General features: G+C 37.3%; 1 protein-coding gene across 2 annotated transcripts in view; it reads left to right on the forward strand.

Moving 5' to 3' along the window:
- LOC130071640 (serine/threonine-protein kinase ULK4-like) overlaps positions 1-19,177 on the forward strand; it is a 73,699-nt gene extending 54,522 nt beyond the window's left edge. For both annotated transcript variants that reach the window (XM_056236504.1, XM_056236502.1), the window contains exons 20-22: positions 7,936-8,097; positions 12,852-13,034; positions 19,046-19,177. In XM_056236504.1, the coding sequence (XP_056092479.1) occupies positions 7,936-8,097; positions 12,852-13,034; positions 19,046-19,177 (477 nt within the window). The remainder of the gene's footprint in view (positions 1-7,935; positions 8,098-12,851; positions 13,035-19,045) is intronic.
- The last annotated feature ends 1,682 nt before the right edge of the window (positions 19,178-20,859 follow it).

Genomic DNA, 20,859 nt, shown 5'->3' on the forward strand with positions numbered 1-20,859 from the left:
GCTACCATATAGAAACATTCTAGTGTTGTGTAAGTGGGTTTTGCATAACCACCACCACTCCCATTTTCTTCAGAACATTAAAAAGAATGTAGTTGTGTTAATGATACATTGTGAGAATCAAAACTCTCCTCTATTTAGGACAGCAAATCTGTTTTAAAGGAATTATGTAATTTCACTGTCTTCAAAGATGTTAAACTTTTTAACACTCCATCTCCAGTTACTGTGTCGGTGTGCATCGACTTTTTCACAAACGTAGACTAGTTTAGGTTTGACCTCCTGTTACCGCATCGAGTTACTGACTGCTGATGTTGCGAGAGAGAATTTGGGAGAAATACATAAATTCAGTAAAGTTTGGCTTGAGCATGGCCCGAGGCAAGAATCGCGCTGGGAAGCTCAGCAGAGGTGTGTGAGAGAGAATGAGGCAGAGATTGGAGGACAGATCTCTGGTGAGAAGCTGTCCTCACCTCGTAGCCCCTGTAAGTCTGACATTGTGTGGGTTTGGGAGGCAGCTGCAAGTTTATATATAAACATATATCGGAATAAGTCCTATGCGCATCAAATCAGGTTAGTCAGGCAGAACACATGGCATAGATGAGCGGCACGATTTGGGCAGGGTATCTGGCTTACGCCGTGTCCAAACCAGGAGCGGTGCGACTGCTTTCCAGCGACAAGTCGTATGTCTGTTCACTAGAGATGTCAGGAGTACTTGTAAAAAGTGAAATAAATAAATAAAATGAAATAACCATTCCAGTTTTTGCTGTTTGGTTGCTAGGGTGTTCTGGATGATTGCTAGGTGGTTGCTAGGGCATTGCTTGGCTTTGCTTTTGAGTGACAGCATATAGTTTGTAACTAATTTATGCTGAATGCAGCCTCATAGAAAACTGCTTTGTTAATATAACTTAAATCATCAAACCTCAATCTTTACTCAGCGATTCTGTACTTAATTAACTCTTTCCCTGCCAGGTTTTTTTTTTTTTTTAAGTTACCAGCCAGTGGCAGCATTTTTGATAATTTTCACAAAACTCAAAAGTTTTTCTCAACACTTGAATGTGGGTAAGTTTCATAAAAAAGGCAACTTTTTGAACAAAAAGCTGAGAAAATCATGTTTTTGTCAAAGAATACGTCCAGATCAGATTCAGAACGATGGTCAAAAGTAGATTGAGTCCATCATAACCCCCAAAGCTTGCATAGTTCTTTACCTGTTTGTGGGTTAGACATTTTATTTGGGAACATTAGCCAGTTTTGATTTATATGCCGTTTAATGTTTGATGATCACGCTAGCTTACATGTGCATAAGCAATGCTTCTATGGCATGTTTCTGCTTTTTCGTTTCTTGTTTTTGGATCTAGGGGCCGGTTTCACAAAGCTATTTTAGACGGGTCTATAGTGTTAGACAAGTCTAAAATTTGCTCATAGACTAGTCTAATGCAAGTTAGACTGTTTCACAAAAGTAAAGACTGACTTAATTTAGACCAAATCAAAATTAGAGGCCCCTGGAGATTCTGTATTATTTCAGAAGATGCATAATAGCGCCCCTTATACAGTTTTTCTCGATTGCTTAAACACATTTCTTGAAACTATGCCTCGTATTCTCAAAACAGTAAACACAAATCCATAACGTCTCACCCAATTCCCCAAACATCCTATTTTCAGGTCAAAATGAAGCTCTACACTCAAAACCATTCACTCTTGCTGAAAAACCAAACTTTGCCCTCTGACAGGACACACAAGCCCTCAAAAATACACACACTACAACATAGTCTTACACACTGGTGCTATAAATTCAAAACAACATTTCCAAAACTGGTAAGTCATGTTGCTTGTGGTCCATCCATCTTTTTTTTTTTTTCTCGCTCCTACTCTTACGTAAGATGTGTGTGAGCATCATATGACAGCAAAAGAGCACACACAAACCTTATTCAAATCTGGAATTGTATTGGAATGGTAAAGAGTGTTGGTACATGCCTCCACTCAAGGATACAATATGATGAACAAGTCTAAGAATGTTCCACATATGGTTGAAATACCATCATTGGCCTAGAAAGATAACATTCTGGGAGTCAAGACTATAAAGGAGAAAGGATGCCCTCCCTTCACTGTCACACTCTGCAGCCACTCCGTGTGACTGTACGACTGCTGGCCTTTTCTTGCAAGAACATAAACCTCATCAAAGACAATTTGAAATATTTGTCTCTTATTCAGTGATAGAAATTTGTTTGCCACCACACCTCCCTGAAGGTTCTGATGATCCGACGGTGAAGCGACTCAAATTTGGCTGTACTCGTTGCCCAGCCTCCCTCATAGTCATAACAAGGACATGGCCAACTAAAGTGGCTTGAATTTCATCCGAGACTGCTTGTCTTCTTGCCCTTGCCCTTCCTCCTCCTCTTCCTCTGCCTCTTCCTCGTCCTCCTTTTCCTCCTCCTCCTCTTCCTCCTCCTCCTCCTCCTCTTCTTCATTCTCTTCCTCCTCTTCCTCTCCCTCCTCGACTTATTGCTTAATTTCTCTGTGGATCCATTGTTTCAAAACTCAGTAAACTGATTTTTATCTTTTATAAAAGATTGTATAACCTTTTATCTATCTATTGAAGGATCTGACTGATGTGTGTACAATTTTGACTCTTAGTGTTTTCACCTGGGTAATTGTGTGCTAACTGAGCTGAAGCTGTGCTGACTTGAGTGAACAATATTGAATGCTAGTGCTTTCTAAATGACCACGTGCTGTAGGCAATGAGAAATGAAGGGATTTGTGTGTAGAGTTTTGCTGTGACAGTTCAACAAATCTGACTAATGTGTCAAAACAGGGAATAGTGTTCATAGTTCAGTGAAATGGGTGTGCTTTTTGATAAATGGCATTATGGTTTTGAAATTTTAGTTCAAAAGCCTGGTTATAGTGTTTAAGCAATCGAGAAAAACTGTAATATAACAGTGAAAACATGAAAAAACAGAAAATTTCGTCAATGACAGGGAAAGAGTTCAATTTAATTCATTTGATTCTTAAATGTTTTATTTTAAGTGTGAATCGGCTGTTCACAATAGGAATAGTTACCCTTGGTTCATTCTAAACCTCAGGTAAACGGAATCCATCTTGATTCACGTTGCACACTTCTCACAATTTACCTGGTTTAACAATTAATACTGGGTATTCATATATAAGCTGATGTTTCACATTGTATAGCCTATATTTTTAAACGCTGCGTTAATGTCCTTATTTGCACATTTGCGTTGTCAGTGTCATTGATTGGACACATGCAGCACATGCCTGCTTACGTAAAGGATCTAACTTTGTTTTTCCTTAATTTACTTTTTGGACTATAAAGGTAAGAATGAAATGGTCTTAATTCTAATTACTGTGTTTTCACCTCAAACGCTGAAACTACTGTTTATCCAAAATACGGTGTTTGTGGGAATTTCTGTGTTCAGGCCAGGTTGTAGTTGCAAAATTAATTTGCACTGGTCAGGTGGTGCAACGATCATGTGGTACAAGTCGGAGCTATCAGAAAATTCTGAGTTTACAAGTTGTAATTATGAGTTGTACTAGAATGCGGACACTTTTTGCATCTCATAATTACGGTAATTACAACTTGGAGTAAATGCATATGCACCGTGTCAGAAATCGCATACTGTATACATTTGGTTTAAAACTTACATTGTGACCGATAAAAAAGTACAGTAGTTGCCGAAAGTGACGTCCGGCCTTGGAAAATGTACGTCTTGACTCTTGACCCTTTATTCAAATAAAAAATTTTTAAGCATATTGCATATGTGTATATATATATATATATATATATATATATGTATTAGGGCTGTCAAAATAACGCGTTAATTTCGATTAATTAATCTGAGAAGAAATAAGGCGTTAAAAAAAATAACGCAGATTAATCCATTGATCCGTTTTGACCTTTGGGGAGCCGTTCTAGCCGTAGCCACCATTCGTGTAAAAAGAAGGAGGGAGACAAGAACGCGCTGCTTGGATTATTGTTTGGAACATTTACTTATAACAAACGGAGTTCGTCAACTCTAAAGTACCACATCAATGCAAAGCATCCAGGAGTGTGTGCGGGAGTCGGTGAGTGTGTCTGAGAGAAAGCGCGCTTGTGTGTGTGTGTGTTGTAACTTTTCACGCGCTCTCACGTCACACAACCATTTTCTCACGCACAGAAAAATCGCGCACCAAAGAGAGGACACGGAAACAGACAAGACAGAGCACGTTACTTATGATATTTAAAAAATCTCATTTCTCAGATTCTGTCAATTTTATTACGAAAATCAAACAATAAATACCGTTTTGGCGCTTGTAAATGTGACATGAGTCATGACAGATCCCATAGCGGCACGTGAACCGATCATCTCTAATAGTAAATAAACACGAATGACCAATGTTGAAAGATAAAGTAGGGCAGCCTAAAACTTACCAATATGTATATTCCTCGATCAATCAGTGTTTTTCAACCGCGAAAAGAGGTCAATAAAAAAGCTGGAGAACAATTATGTCACATAACATTTAGCCTAAGTTACCTCAGGAAAGCCATTTCATGACCATATAGCATGTTATAGTTGGCTATAAAAAAAGAGCTATAGAGAGTATTTTTCTAAATTTATTTAGCCTACTACTATATTACATATGTATTATATTTTTACTTATATCAAAGTTGTTATTTGTAATAAACACGCATTATATTTAATTTGAGCTATTTTTAACCTTAAATACTACCAGCTGATATGGCTCCCTGTATTTTTACAGCATTGGGTGAGATTTTTTTTTTCTTGAGAAAAATGAATGCCTATCTTGTGTACCTATCCAAATGAGTCAATATTGCATCAAATCACAAGAATTAAATTATATTGAAATCGTGAAATTTGTGTCAAGCAATAATAATAAAAACGTAGCTTACCAGAAATTGTACCATGTAAACATTGTAAGATTGTGTATGCGATTAATTTAGATTAATTAATTACAGAGTATGTAATTAATTAGATTAAAAATTTTAATCGATTGACAGCCCTAATATGTATATGTGATGATAACGCTACGCAACATGTCAAATTGTGCGGACATGATTTTTGGCCAGGCCGTCATACAAAGAAATGAACACATGCAAAAACAAGAGAGAACCAACTAAATATTAATATCTGATTATGTTGTAGTCAATAAGTTTTTAGTTTTGTTGTTCTATGCATTTTATTTGCATAGTAAAATAAAACCTGCAGCTGTAGTTTTCCTCCTTTTTGGCCACTACTGTATGTTCTACATAGTATGAATCTGTGTAGTATTAATGAAATTCGTACGTACTACATCTGCCATGTTATCACTGTCATGTGACCTATGGCATCAGTTGGATCGCTTTACCTCCATTCACAAATCCTCTCCCGTGACCTCATGGAATAGTAAAGTGCCCGTTGAATGCGCACTTCAGAATCTCTGCGAAAGTAGTAGGTCATTTCTAGTATTTTTCGCGGAGCAGGGTTTCATAACCCCCAGGTTAAAAGCAATCCATTCTGAACCCTACTTCTAAATTGCAAGTGTGAAATGTTCCTTTACCCAGGGTTAAATGTCGATAACTCAGGAATCATTAGGGATTTTCACACTGTGCTTAACCCAGTCATTTTGTTTTAGTTTGGAGCTTTGGCTGGTCAGGTTATGGAGTTGCACTGGATAGTGCTCTGTAGACTTGCCCTGGTCACAAGAAAGCACGAATGTGTTTGTGTGTGCATGTAGACGGATGAGAAATGTGCTCTGGTACGTTTAGTTTCGGGTAATTTCTAGTCCATCTAGTCAAGGCAGCCTACAAAACTCCTTCCCCTCGACCGCAGCCAGATGATCCCTAAAGCATCTTACTCAGACCTCAGTGGAAATAGACTGGCTGTGTGTATTCGAAAAAGCATGAACTCGCCTACAACGGAGCGTATTTGTCCAGTGGAATTTAAATTCTTATTGAGAAACCTCAGGCTGTTGGATTTTAGTTTCATTTTCTATGCCTTTTTGACAAGGCCCTGTAGCAGCTGTCAGTCATTTCCCCTGCTCTAGCGAGTGCCTGCTCTAGTTCACTACCTAAAGCCTCCACGAAGCCAGACCACCAGACTCCAGCACAAAGAGTTACGATAGGGGCCAGGGACTCTGGAGAAGCTGCTATGTTATTTGTGTTGCGTCAGAATATTCTACTTCAAACTTCTTTCTACTTTTTTTTGCCTCCAAGAGACAGTATGTGTATTAATGCACCTCTTCCATGGACGAAGGTGAACTTTCTTTTAGCTTTTGAGACGGGGTCTAGGAACTACATTACAGCGAAGGCATTCATATTGCATAGCAGGAGTGCACAGTGTAACTGCGCCTCTAAGATATGCCCAACCTCTCCGTTTGCTATTTTCCTCACACGACTCTGCGTGCCTGCCGTTTGTTGAACGCTGTTAAATGTTTAATTTCCACCAGATACGGTTGCAGAGAGACACGCTCAAGGACAGGGGTCCAAATACATAAAAAACACAGCCAGCTAAATCTCTACATATTGCCCTTCGTTATCTGCGAGCGAGATTTGCTGTGGTGTGAAATTTAAGGAAATTATTTCACTCTAGTTTGGAGGGTGTTGAGGGACTATTAGGTCATGATGTAATTGCGTGAAATTCATAAAGGTCTGTGTGTCCCACTTACAAATGGATTTATGAACACATGTCTTTGAGTGTAATACTTAATGCTACAGCCCATTCTTTAGATTCATGTTTTTGTTGTTGTTGTTGTTTTTCAGAGATCGATTGCTTTTAAAGTCCACATGAGACACTGTTAGCAAGCCATTTTATTCTTGTAATCCTTATGGGGCTTGATTTTAGCCAATGGGAATTGTTTGGATTGTGAAAAGTGGGTGTTGCATAATACAGTAGTAGGCTATTAAGGTAAAAAGGCAGAGCAAGTTTACATTTTGATTTAAAAATGACAAAGACCTTTTTTTTTTGGTAACACAATGTTCTATTTGATGCATGGTCTTTTTTTCCCTCCAAAGATGTAAATATAACAAATATTATTGGAGTATGTTTTTTCAAGAAAATACTATTTCAGTCTTTCTACTTAAAAACAAACATTTAAATCAGTGTTACTTGCCATTTGTTTTGCGAAATTGCAATTTCTGAGTGAAAGTCGTTTCAAAGTAAATCCTACACCTTTTTTTCAGTGTAGTTGATGTTAATTTCAACATTTACTAATTATTAAAGTAAAAAACAAAAATCTGTTAATATAATTTAATGAACCTGAGCAAACACGAATAAAATGAACATTTTATTTTATTAACAAAGATTAATAAATACTGTAACAAATGTATTGCTCATTGTTAATTACCCTTTTGTAAATTGTTACCCCACTCCTTTTTTTATAAATAATTTACTGATGAATTGTTAACAATAAGACCGGGAATGTGTATTAAGTGAATTCAATTTATTTATTTATTTATTTTTAGTAAGTGTGATATATAAAATGTAACATTTTTCGTTAACACTTTACAATAAGGTTTCATTAGTTAACATTAGTCAACTACATTAGTTAACATCAACTAATAATGAACTGCTCTTCTACAGCATTTATTAATCTTTGTTAATGTTCATTTCAACATTTACTATACCGGTACATTATTAAAATCAAAAGTTGTATTTGTTAACATTAGTTAATGCACTGTGATCTAACATGAACTAACAATGAACAGCTGTATTTGTCTTAGCTAACGTTAACAAAGATTAACAAATACAGTAGGAAATGTATTGCTCATGGTTAGTTCATATCAGTTAATATGTTAACTTATGTTAGCAAATGAAACTTTATTGTTACCCATTTTTCTGTCATTTGGAGCTCATCAGGTGCTTGGTAACACATTGTATGTTGGCAGACTTTTGTGCATATTGATTTACACCGTAGCTGAATGTTCATGAATTATGGGGGATTCGTTTTTCTCAGGAGGACTTGGTGGTGAACCACATGGCTGCCAAAATCATAGAGAATGTGTGCAGCCGAGAGTCTCAATACGCCCAGGGATTCATCACTGCAGAGGTGGGACCTGCACTCTGGTTTCTGTTCACACACTCCACAGTGGATGCACTCAGGGTCAGCGCTATATCTGTGAGTATCATCATTCTCATCACTTTAAAGGAGAACTCCGGCGCAAAATGAACCTTTTGTCTAATTACACATTGTTACCTAGTCAACCGTTATCTGAGATTTGTTTTCATGATTATCGAATGTAAATAGTTTTATCTCTAAAAACAGTTTAGCCTATAACGCTAGTATAACGCTAGTATATTGGGCATAGAGTAATGACAAATAAAAATCGCTTGTTAATACCACTAACAAGGCTCAAAATAGCCCCACACTAACACGGTAGCATAATGAGGGTCCCTACCTTCAAACCGAAGCATTGAGAACTTTGTCAGTGTCCAGACAGTTTAATAAGGAAAATATTTTATACATACAGTCAACTTCGCGTATACAGGCAGAAGCCATCTTTGAAAAACAGTCTCTACTGGCGCTTTTCCATTACCAGTACCAGCTCGACTCGCCTTGGCTCGCCTCGACTCGGCTCGCTTTTCGCTCCGTTTTCCATTGCAGAAAGTACCGCCACAAATAGTACCCGGTCGTCATAGCGATGCCTTTCGTTCCTCGTTGCCCCATCAAGCTCTTGCTGGATCTTCTCTTCGGCAACCAAACAAAGGAATGTCTGCACCTCCTCGTTTGACCACGGCGTATTCTTCCGAGTTGCCATAATAATAGTAGTAAGTTTAGTAACTAACTCTGGCCAAACTATTTAAAAATGGCGGGGTTATTCTGGATACTCCATCTGGCGCGTGCAATGATGACGTGACGATGATAGTGACGATTCTCTCTGACCAATCAGCAGTCGGCATTGTTTTCACGTCACATTTTAGTATCGCCTTAGCTCGCCTCAGCTCGCTTAGAACCTCGCCGGAGGTGGTACGAAAAAAAGTACCCGAAAGCAGGTAGCTACAGGTACAACTTTTACACAGTGGAAAACCAAACAAAGGCGAGTCGAGCCGAGCCGAGGCGAGCTGGTACTGTGTAGTGGAAAAGCGCCATACCAGTCGATCTACGAAGGCCGATCCAAGCCTACTGTTCGCGCTCACCTTATCACAACTTATAGTTCTTTCACATCTCACCAGCGCACTTGGATCGGCATTCGGAGATCAACTGGTAGAGACTGTTTTTCAAAGATGGCTTCTGCCTGTATACGCGAAGTTGACTGTATGTATAAAATATCTTCTTATTAAACTGTCTGGACACTGACAAAAGTTCTCAATGCTTCGGTTTGGAGGTAGGGACCCTCATTATGCTACCGTGTTAGTGTGGGGCTATTTTGAGCCTTGTTAGTGGTATTAACAAGCGATTTTTATTTGTCATTACTCTATGCCCTATATACTAGCGTTATACTAGCGTTATAGGCTAAACTGTTTTTAGAGATAAAACTATTTACATTTGATAATCATGAAAACAAATCTCAGATAACTGTTGACTAGGTAACAATGTGTAATTAGACCAAAGGTTACATTTTTGTGTTACATTACATTTATTTTTGTGTTACATTACATTTTTACATTTACATTACATTTTCCAGGTACAAATTACATTTTGAATTCCAGATTTTAAGTGCTGTTTTAGACTTTGTGTCACCACTGTATAAAACAGTGTATAAACTTTTAATACATTTGTATAAAAAATTGTAACATCAGAGCCACCTTGCATATTGTCATTGATTAGGGGTCCAAGCACAAAAGTTTTTTGATTTTCCTTATCTTCTTTATTTGTACCATTGGGCCAATGCCAAGGCTGTCAACTGTCCTGGGAGTCTTTCATGTTCGATGCTATAATAAGCCCGTTTATGTCTTCATATCTTCACAACCGTATGGTCTAGAATTTAAATGGAATTTCCGCCTATTAAATGTTTCTGCCATTTTTAAATTTTTTAGAAAATTAACTTTTTGAGCTTCTCATAGGTTCTTGGTCTGATTTTCATGAAATTTGGTACGTATTATCTCAAGACCCAATAAAAAATTTATCAAAATAATTTAGTTTCCTCAAAGTGTTGTGAAGATATAAGCCAAGGCAAGTTTGAAGAGGAGGTCTTTCATTTTGATTAATTGCTAAATATCTGCCAAACAAAGATCGAACATAAAGAAACGTGATACCTATAGACAACAGGGCATTCTGAGATGAATTTGTGCAATTCTGCTCATTTAAGGCACTACAACTAAAAACCTGCCATAAGTTATCAAAACAACTTTGAATCTTTGTTTGTTTAGCAGATAGGCCAATATATAGTTGGGTTTGGACCATAGTGACTAATTGACCTATATCTTGTGAGTGTAACAACCCAGTCAACTTGGAATTAGTTTTTCATGATTTATTTATTTTGCAAGGGGGCCTTTGTTCAGAAATATTCAGAATGTTCAGCCACTTATTTGTGACTGTGAATGACAGATGAAAGCTGTAATGAAGCCCATCTTAGGGAAGAATAAGGAGTACTTTTAAGTCTAATGTTTTTGCATCATTGTAAATATATTCCTACAGGTTTACAGTGGCTGCGTAAAACAATGATCAACTTTTAAAGGGGTCATGACATGGATTTTTTTGGATTTTAAAATGTTCCTTGTGTTTCACTTATAATGTTGAAAACATTATCTATATAAAACTATCATTTAGAGACAAAGCATTATGAAATAATTGACTTATGGTTTGTGATGCAGCTGTGTCAGATCCAATACAGTTAGCTGCCTCAACTTTCAACAAAATTTCCTTTTGCGAACTCTGCGTTACACTGTGCCTCGTTTACAAAACAAAATGCGCTGAACAACATATATTCCTATGACGCGATCCGGAACGCCATTAAAATAAACTATCCACATGTTTCTGACACTGGGATCCTTCTGAACTTTCTTCTGTACAGAGACACAAACAAGCTGTTTAAACTGGACATGTCAAAGCAAGCGATCTTTCATTTGTCCTGTTGTTGACAGACTCAAGTGCCTAGAGTATGTCAGAAACTGAATGTGCATGTGTATACTGTATCCAGCTTAGACTGTCAGTACAATGGGTTATATTTGCTTTTGACCTGATGTGACACTCACATCCATTGTAGGCAAATGTCAACCGTTAAAGGGGTCATATAATGGTACATGCACTTTTACAAGTTTATTGTACTGAAATATGTGTTGTCAGTGCCTGTACACAACCATCAAATAATGATAAAAATCCATCCAGTGTTTTTTTTTTAATCTCCTTATATGTTTTCCCTTGTCTCAAATCAAGCCGTTCGACCGTGTGACGTCACACGGTCGGACGCCCCTCCCACGATTGTTGATTGACAGCAGCGTTTCAACACAGACCCGCCCTCGCTCATGAGGGAGCTGTCAATCATAGTCTGCGCGGCGCGGACTGGCGCGGTCATTGTTGATATGCTGGAGCACTGTCTATGAGCAGAATGGCGTCTAAGCGATTGTGGTGTTCTGTTCTTGGGTGCAATAAGGAACACAGCAGTCATTTTAATGTTCCTAAATCCGAACCGCTGAAGACGCAGTGGCTGAGTTTTGTTTTCGAAGGGAATATTCCCCACGAGCAACGTCAATGCTTTCATGTTTCCGCGAATCATTTCACACACCAGACTGCTTTATAAAAGAGGGTCAGTGTAAAGCTGGTTTTGCTGAGAAGCTGCTCCTGAATAAAGGATCGGTACCAACTATTCGTGTTCCTGCTGAACCTCCAGAAGAACTGAAGTGAGTGTAACGTTTTATTAACCTTTATATTAATATTTATATTAATCTTTGCAAATCGCTTGCACGCTTCACGATGAATGCGTCTAAGGTTTACACTCAGGGTACATTACGGCATGTTTTCTATGTATGACGTTCTCAATATAATTCATAATCCCCCTTTTATAATGAACAACGCGTTATGGTTATTGTGTCATTGTATTACAAACAGTGTACGCACAGAACAGAGAGGCGTAACATTGTGCTTTTGTAAAATAAAGAAAACAAACAGGGGGGTGTGCTTTCTGTCGTCTCGGTCTCTGTGTACTTTTTTCTGAAGCGCGTCACAAAAATAAAACAAAACTCAGCGAATTCTTGTCACACAGACATGAGCAATATATCCATTCTACTTTGAAATGATCTAATTCAAAATGAAAACCAATATTCTCTGTTTATCTAATCTGTCTGAAAATGGATACCGTAGATCATTACCCCTCATGTGAGCACGCCTATGGACTCCACGCGCTATGCATATGGTATTGATCTCAGCAAACAACGGCCACATCAACTCGATAAAACACATCAAGTTTCATCTGATTCATTTACTTTACATTATTTTGGTATGCGGTGAGGAATAATCCTGGACGAATTTACCTCAGAAGAAGAGCGCAACTGTGGTTTCAGATTCATTTTAAGGAGCGACTTGATCCAGCTGATCCAGCCTAAAAAAAAACTCAAACCCCAGAGTGTTAAGCTATGAAACTTGCAGAATGTTTTAATGGTTCAAAGACCATCTTTATGCCAAAAGTTCAAGGCAAGTTTGATTTCTCATGTCATGACCCCTTTAAATATATGGTTCATGATGTTATGGTTAGGTTTATATTATTTTTTACTCCAGACCTACATGCAATCAACTGACACATTCTTCTTTTTTCTTTAACTCAACTTGCTGTTATTATACTGTAAGGTTCTTAACCTTTTAATAAGACATTCACATTACATTCCTCCAAATAAATACATAAATAATATTATGTAACGAAAAAGCAGCAGCATTAGAGATACTGTATTCAACCCACCTCCACCCACCTGTCTTCTTACATTTATCTGCCCTTCCAGGCTCTATGTAAAATAACACGCCAATCTGCTGGGGCCTTCCAGAGCGTGATTGACAAGGTGGGATTACCCAGCATCCTCAGCTGCCTGGTGTCAGGCATCAGCCGTGTCCAGCAACACATGCTCACTATGTTCGCTGCCATGTTAGCATCAGGAGCACATTCCCACAGATTGGTACAGGACCGGGTATGTACATACAAGCGCATGCATGCATATTTATTAGGGCTGTCAAAGTTAGAGCAATTACTTTACATTGTCATGGCAAAAGTAATTCAATTACAGAAATTAATTATTTAGTAATGCATTACACCCAACTCTGGTCCAGACCAAACATTCTCCAAACAATCATAGCAGGTTTCTAAAGTAAAAATGTAGACTGTGAGTGTGTACAGTCTTAATAAATAAATATATACTTTATTTGCCTTGGCAATGTTTAGGAAGAGGTTTTGGAATTTGACGTAGCTGCATAATTCATGGTTATCAGAAATATAAAAACATGTTTTTATACATTTTAAATATTAATAAAGTGGTGGTGTGAAAGAAACGTGCACCTTAATGAATGATGTTTTAATTTTCTCTTTTTATTGCAATCAGAAAATATTCACTCTTTCCTCTCACTTTTAATGTCAGCATTAAAAATAGTTTCAGTAGGGAAAAAGAAAAGGACAAGCATGTTGTGTTGTCCACAATTTAGTTGCACACAGCAATTCTAGCATATGAAGTCCTGTGTGAGATTTCTTTGAGTTAAGTTTGGAGCAGGGGAGAATCCGTGCAATTGTCCTGAGAACATGGTGTTTTTTACTTCCTGTACAAACAAACCCAAAGGACACCGCTCAGATTTTACACACCTTGTTGCATTCCGAGTGCATTTATGCAAACACTTAAACTTGCACTGCTCTCTGCCTCTCTCTTTCTTTCTACTGCTGACTATTAGTCCTCCACACTCTTTTCATTGCCCCTTTTTTCTTTTCACTCTTGCCATCATTCTCTCCCTCATCCTGATTTTATAGTTCTCACTCTTTTTAATTCTTTTGATTAGGGAAAAAAAAACTGGACTATTAATAGACATACAGTTCTGTACCATGATAGAGAAAAAGTCATATCACATTTAGTACAAAAAGTCTTACATTTTACCCCGTAATGGTTGGTTAAGGCAATTGTAACACTAAAAACGTCTCTCAAATGCGAGTCCACTTCAAAGTAATACTGTCACTTTACATATGATACACATTATTTTAGCTTTCAGGAATAATGGGCATTTAAAGCAAAAGTCTTCGTGAGATCAACATTAAAATGGTTGGAAAATACTTTTTACAAAAATATCGGCTTATTGATGTGTTCAATAAGATACTTTAATGAAATAATGATTTATTAATGTTGCAATCATAATATTTTAAAGCAGTAGTTCACCCAAAATAAATATTTTGTCATTAACTCACCCTTACAGTATATCGTCCACACCTATTGGTGTGGTACCACACTGTATTACCGGTACTTGCTTCCTTATGTGGACCTCAAAAATATAAATCTATTAATGTATTAATGTTTCACTCATTTCAATATAACAAATGTAAACAGGGACTAGGGCTTTCAAGATTCAAAATGACTCAATATAAAGCAATGGTTCCCAAACCTGTACCTGGTTTGTACATTTATAAGTCTTATAAAGCTTTTATGTGATATCTTTGTGTGATGAACAGACTGTCATTATTCATTGAAATTCTTGGCATCTTCATACGTTCATAAGACAAGTAGTAATGTCTGATTTGTGAATGAATTTTGAGTCAGATCTTTTTCAGTGAAATGGTTGATCCAGTTCACTCAATTTTGGTCATTAAACAAAGCTACAGCACTCTTTATTAGTCTTCCGAAGACATAGTGCAAGAGTTTTTTTTAAAAAAGCCCTCTCATTCACTTCCATAATATTGAATAGGCCAGGCAATTCTTTAAAAGTGTGTTTGTGTGTGGTTCAGGTATACCCTACATAATAGAGACAAAATGTGATTATAATATCTGAAATCCTTGTCCTTGTGGGAATTTATTTTTTATATTTTGGTCATCATGAGGAACCAATATATAAATCATACTAACTCCGTGTTTGCACCGGACGCCGGCGGTGCGATGCAACAAAATACAATAGAAGTCATTATAATGAGTGATTTTGTCTACACTGGATGCTGCACGACACGACAAATTCCTGACGGTAAACTGATGACTCGTTCTATTTATGACGTACTCCAAGCACTCGTGATACTTCTCATAGGAAGGACAAATGGATTTGCAAAGGTTGCTTTGCAGAGCTGTCCAATGTAGACAGCTTCTAGCTGTTGCGGCGCTGCGCCATGCAACACGTCAACTGTTGTGTCCGGTGTAGACACGGTGTAAGGGATGCATAACGGTCTAAAAATGCATAACATTTTCTGTGATTGGTAGGTTTAGGGGCAGGGTTTGGGGATAGAATATGCATTTTGCACAGTATAAAAATCATTCGGTCTATGGAAAGTCCCTGTAAAATGTGGGAACCCAATGTGTGTGTGTGTGGGTGTTGATTTGTTAAAATCATTGTGAGGTCAGTGCATTTTTAAAGAATTCCCTGGCCTATTCAGTATAATGGAAATGAATGTGTAATCAATGTAGTGTTTACCTACAATGTAGTCGTCTACTCTTCAGCACAATGGTAAGCACAAAAACTTCAAGGTAACAAACTCTTTCAAATGTCTTTCCTTTCACTAAAAGAGAAATAAAATAACACCTAATTTGAACGTTTATTTTCTTTATCAGTCCTGTGTAAAGCATTTTGGAAACTAGAAAACCATTTCCCAATTTTAATAAAGTTATCAAGACTATTTCATTAAGGTTTGTTTTTCTTTTAACTAGAATTAATGCAGATATTTGAGTTTGTTACACACAATATTAAGTTAATTTAATGATCAAAATTATTATGTCAATAGAACTCAAAATAATGTTTGCAACCTAAAATGTTTAAAGGGGTGGTTGATTTATGATTTCACTTTTCTAACTTTAGTTAGTGTGTATTGTTGCTGTTTGAGCATAAACAACATCTGCAAAGTTACAATGCTCAAAGCAAAGGAAGATATTTGCTTTTAAAGAAATCGGTTTTAAGGACTATACAACCGGCTGGTAGGGACATTCCTCCCGGGTAAGTGACATCACTAACCCTAAAATTGACATAAACCGGGAACACGCAGTCCATGCTGAGAAGAGGAAGAGTTGTTGTAGTACAGCACATTTGTGAGTCTGCTCAAGCTGTCGCATCCGTCTTTTCACATGCAATACCGTACGTAACACAAATGCAATAGCATGTCACTCTGTAGGCATCTTACAACAGTTCCCATGCACGAGCGAACACACGATTTATAGATTATCATGACAGAATATGCTAATCAATGACTTGAAGATAGTTAACTCCAAATCAGCAACATAAATTCATCAACTAACCATTCAGAAACGTGTTGTTGCATTCTACATGTTGTCAGTCTCTCCATCATTGTCCGACTTCGGTTTAAACATAAAAGGCAGAACGCGTTTTTACTGACCGTCAAAAAGGGACAACTTTAACATGTCGTACAAAATTATCTGTTGGGTATTTTGAGCTAAAACTTCACATACACACTCTGGGGACAACAGAGACTTATTTTACAAATTGTAAAAAGGGGCATTATACCACCCCTTTAAATTAAATCAATAAATTTGAATTGTTAACTTGCAACCATTATTATTATTATTATTATTATTATTATTATCTGACCTGTTGTGACAGACCTGTGGTATTAGGTCTCCTGTTAAAATCCCCTGCTTATGTTTTTATCATGCTGAGAAACTACAGTATTTTAATAAAAAAGTGTCACTGAGTGTGGAGTGTGACTGAAGAAATTTAGAGCGTTACAATTGCCCCCATTCTCCCCTACTGCACGTGACTTGTGATAAAATGGGCCAGTATGTATAAAGCTTAATGGCAGAGTTTGAACTCCTTATGCATAACGGTTTAGTTCAGTACATACTGACCCCAATTCTGATCATTTTCTTTCTTACGTTTGACCATAACCCTCCGAACCGTGCAGCAGTAGTTTAGCATGTCCAATTTGAAGAAAATGCTGCATATAGTGCAGATTTTTTTTTTTTTTTTTTTTTTAAACAAGTTCTGCCAATAAGTTTTTGATTTCTTTCAGTTTGGCAAACACACACTTTGTACATCCTGTGCCATCTCTCTCTCTGCTTTTTGTTATTGACAGCCTGTATCGCTCTTAGTACTGGCAGCACTTCATCGGTCAACAACTTTAAGATCGGACCATTTTTGTTAGTCTCAGCAACTATACAGTGTTCTGAAGCAGCTGCGTTGACAGGCACTGTGCCTCACTGCCACTCAGCATTCTTTCTTTTGTTAGTAACACCTGCAGAAAGACTGGCAGAAGAGGGGGGTTTTTTTCACTCGAGTCTTGACTTCTGGAGGTAGAAGTACTCTGGTCTGTGATTTTCCAATTGTTTCAAATTAAATGAGAATTATAGATTTTTTTTCATTACATACTGTTTACTCATTACTATAGTGATATCATTTATGTTTTATAATGAAACACATTTCAAGCTAAAGTATGTAATTTCTGTGCCACTGTTGTTCCCTAAATATTAGAAAAATTCCTTTCTACAAAAAAAAAACGTTCTCTTATAATAACATTCTGTAGTATATACACTATCATTCAAAAGTTTGGGCCTGGTAAGATTTTTTTTTATTGTTTTCTATTTTTAAATATATTTATTTATTTTATTTTTCAGGGTCACATGATCCTCTATAAATCATTATTTGTGTCATACCTCAGTAATATGCTGACTTGTTGCATATTTCTTATTATTTAAATATTGGAAACAGTTGTGTTACTCAACATTTTTGTGGATACCATGATAAATATTTTTAAATATATATTTACATACATATTTCCAGTATTTTTTTTATTAATATTTCAAAAGAACCACATTTACTGTATTTGTAATAGTAAGGATATTTGTCATGTTACAAAAGATTTGTCACTTTTGATCAATTTAATACATCTTTGCTGAATAAAATGATTAATTTCTTTTTTTTAAAGACAGCCTTTCTAACCCCAAACTTTTAAATGGTAGTGTAGTTTTAGTTAATCATAATCATTATTTCTGTACATTTATCGCAATGAAACCTTAACAGTTATGTCCAGTTTTCATCAGGAATTATTTACAGATATACCAGTTCTTTCCCCACACAATTCTTATACAGTATATTATTATACATTTCTTAATCCCCTATTCAGAAACTGGCTGCAACTTATCAGTTTGTCTTAGATTTACCCAGCATGCTACGTGGCGTGTCAGGAGCGAGCAAAACATTGTACGTCTCTGTTTTGCTCTTTATCTGAGGCAGTAATCAATTGGAAAATGGGCTGTAGAAATTGATTTAAATGCCACTGTATACTGCCTTCAAGGCCCTCTCAGATTAACAATGCTAATTTTCTTTGACCTGTATTCATTTGCATGTCAATTTCCAATTTGACTCTACATATTAGAAAAAAAGAAAGAAAAAAAATATTTTGAGTGCCTAAAACCTAGTGGATCACCTCCGGACCAATTATAAACTGCTGTGGATTTCACTGCTTAATTCCCCTGACGAATAGAAGTCCAGAACGTGGCGTGTTTATTCATACATTGACTAGCATAGAATTTAAATTTCAATGAAGCACCGAGCGACTAGGCTAATTGGGTAAGGAAGTGCTGCAATCTCAGAGTGCAGCTTGGAATACTGTTGATGTAATTACGATCCATGCCGAGAGTACAGTAGGTGCGTTTGAAATTAATTAACTCCCCTTCTCGTGCTGTAGTTAATCCTAATGTTTCGGATTGTTTTGCTTTTGACAGCCCCCCCCCCCCCCCCAATTATGCTGATAGTGAAATTTAATCAATTCCTCCTGATTTGCTGCCCACTAAATGTTGTGGAACTCATTAGCTTATTAACCTCTGTTTTATATCAAGTGCATTTCGGGGTGCTTTTCCATCCCCTCCAGCACCTCGCTGTGTAAGTGATAGCACCTGTCAAATTACTGTCAGACAATTGGGGCTTATGCCACACTAAATGTCCAGAGACCTCCCGGTCTATTTAAATGACGCGTGTGCGCTAACAAGACTGTGCTAACGGCTTGAACGCCTCTTTGCAGGACTTTGTTATGAAGATAATCCGCTCTCTGGAGAGTCCGTCTTCTGTCATCCGTGCCAAGGCCTTTCTCGTTCTTCTGCAGGTCCTTATGCACAACAGAGAGATGCTTCTGCTCTGCTGTAACTCCAGGTAAACACTCTACACCAGGGGTGCCCAATCCTGCTCCTGCCAATCGACTGTCCCGCACAGTTCATCTCCAACCCTAATCAAACACACCTGCCTTTAATTTTCAAGTGATCCTGAAGACTTTAATTGGTTGCTTCAGGTGTGTTTGATTAGGGTTGGAGATGAACTGTGCAGGACAGTCGACAGGCAGGAGCAGGATTGGGCACCCCTGCTCTACACAATGAAATCCCATAAACCAACTGTGCAGAATACATTGACAGAGCACACACGTTATAGATCCGGTGAAATGCTTCTGTTCCTCAATAGCGCGCTGAGAGCAAAATATACACGGAACGGTAAACAAAGACACAAGCACAAAGGAAAAAGCAGGAGAGATGTTCCTCTTGTGCCCCATATCCAAGTACAAACACACTACAAATAATTCCACATATGAATCACAAAGAGAGAAAGAGACCATCATGGAGATGGAGATAGCGAAACACATAGACTAAATCAATATCATATATGTTTCATAAATGGTTGGTGGAGACTGAGATGCATGAGAGGATGGAAACTCTAGTGAGTCTGTTGCTCCACTGAACAGTAACTGTTTTAGTTGAAGGTTTTTTAAGAGTTTCTGTGTCTTTCCTCTGTTACGACTGGAAAAGTTCCTCAATTTCTTCCCAACATTCATAATGTTTTAAACATCTCTAAATATCCTTGCATGCATGATTATTACACATTTTGACAAATGTAATTAATGCTTGTTCATACCAATTAAGAAGTGTTTATTTAAGGGTTTAAGTATGTATGATGTTGTATGTTTAAATACATTCTCTTGACCCAGTTTATTGTTCATTGACTACAAATGCCATTTGTTGTCCCAAAAAAAAAAGTGTAAAGATTGAGCCTCCCAGGCACCATTTAAACATTGAGAGCAGTACCAATAACTGTAGCAGGCTGAACCAAAGGGTTTTTAGCCACTGTGGGACCATGGTTGATGCGTTACATGGGAAAAGAAATTCAGCTTTGGTTACAGAAGTGCAAGCCAAAATTCACTGCATTTTAGACCTTTAAATATTAAACCGGTCATTAAAGGTGCCCTAGAATGGGGTTATTTTATTATTTTATAATGTTTCCTGGGTTGCCCTTATGTTAGTATTTTTTTTCTGTATATAATTTATTCACAATTTAAATAAGGTTTTTTTCATCCTACTAAAAGAAACGATGTGAAGTTGATTTCAGTCACTGGCTTGACTTGATGCATAAACAGTATTGAACAATTTTGAGAGAAAGATTACCTGTCTGAACATGAACAATTAGGCTACACATCAGAAATTGTTGCTTGGTAGCTCGATCGATATATTTTCAGACGTTCATCGAGTTGAGGAAACAGTCGTCGGTGAAATGTTTGGACCATACACAACTTTGGGAAGTTGTGTCGGCGCATTTCCAGAGAAAATAAAATTAAGCCATTGTTTCTTCAGAGGCTCGGATGAAGGAACTAAAGAATACTTTTGTGTTCATGTGTACATCCAAACACTGAGCAACTGCTATGCTTCGGCTGCGCAGTTCCGCCTGTCATTGAACATGGGCTGGCAAAAGTGGTCACTGAGACGGTTCCCTTTAAAAAGGTTCTAACTCTTTGGTTCCAATATGTAGCTTTGAGGTACTAATATGCACTTTTTAGGTACAATGGTAATTTGGTAA

Source organism: Rhinichthys klamathensis, unplaced genomic scaffold, assembly GCF_029890125.1.
Source record: "Rhinichthys klamathensis goyatoka isolate OS25496 unplaced genomic scaffold, OSU_Roscu_1.1 h1tg000449l_1, whole genome shotgun sequence".
Lineage (NCBI taxonomy): Eukaryota > Metazoa > Chordata > Actinopteri > Cypriniformes > Leuciscidae > Rhinichthys > Rhinichthys klamathensis.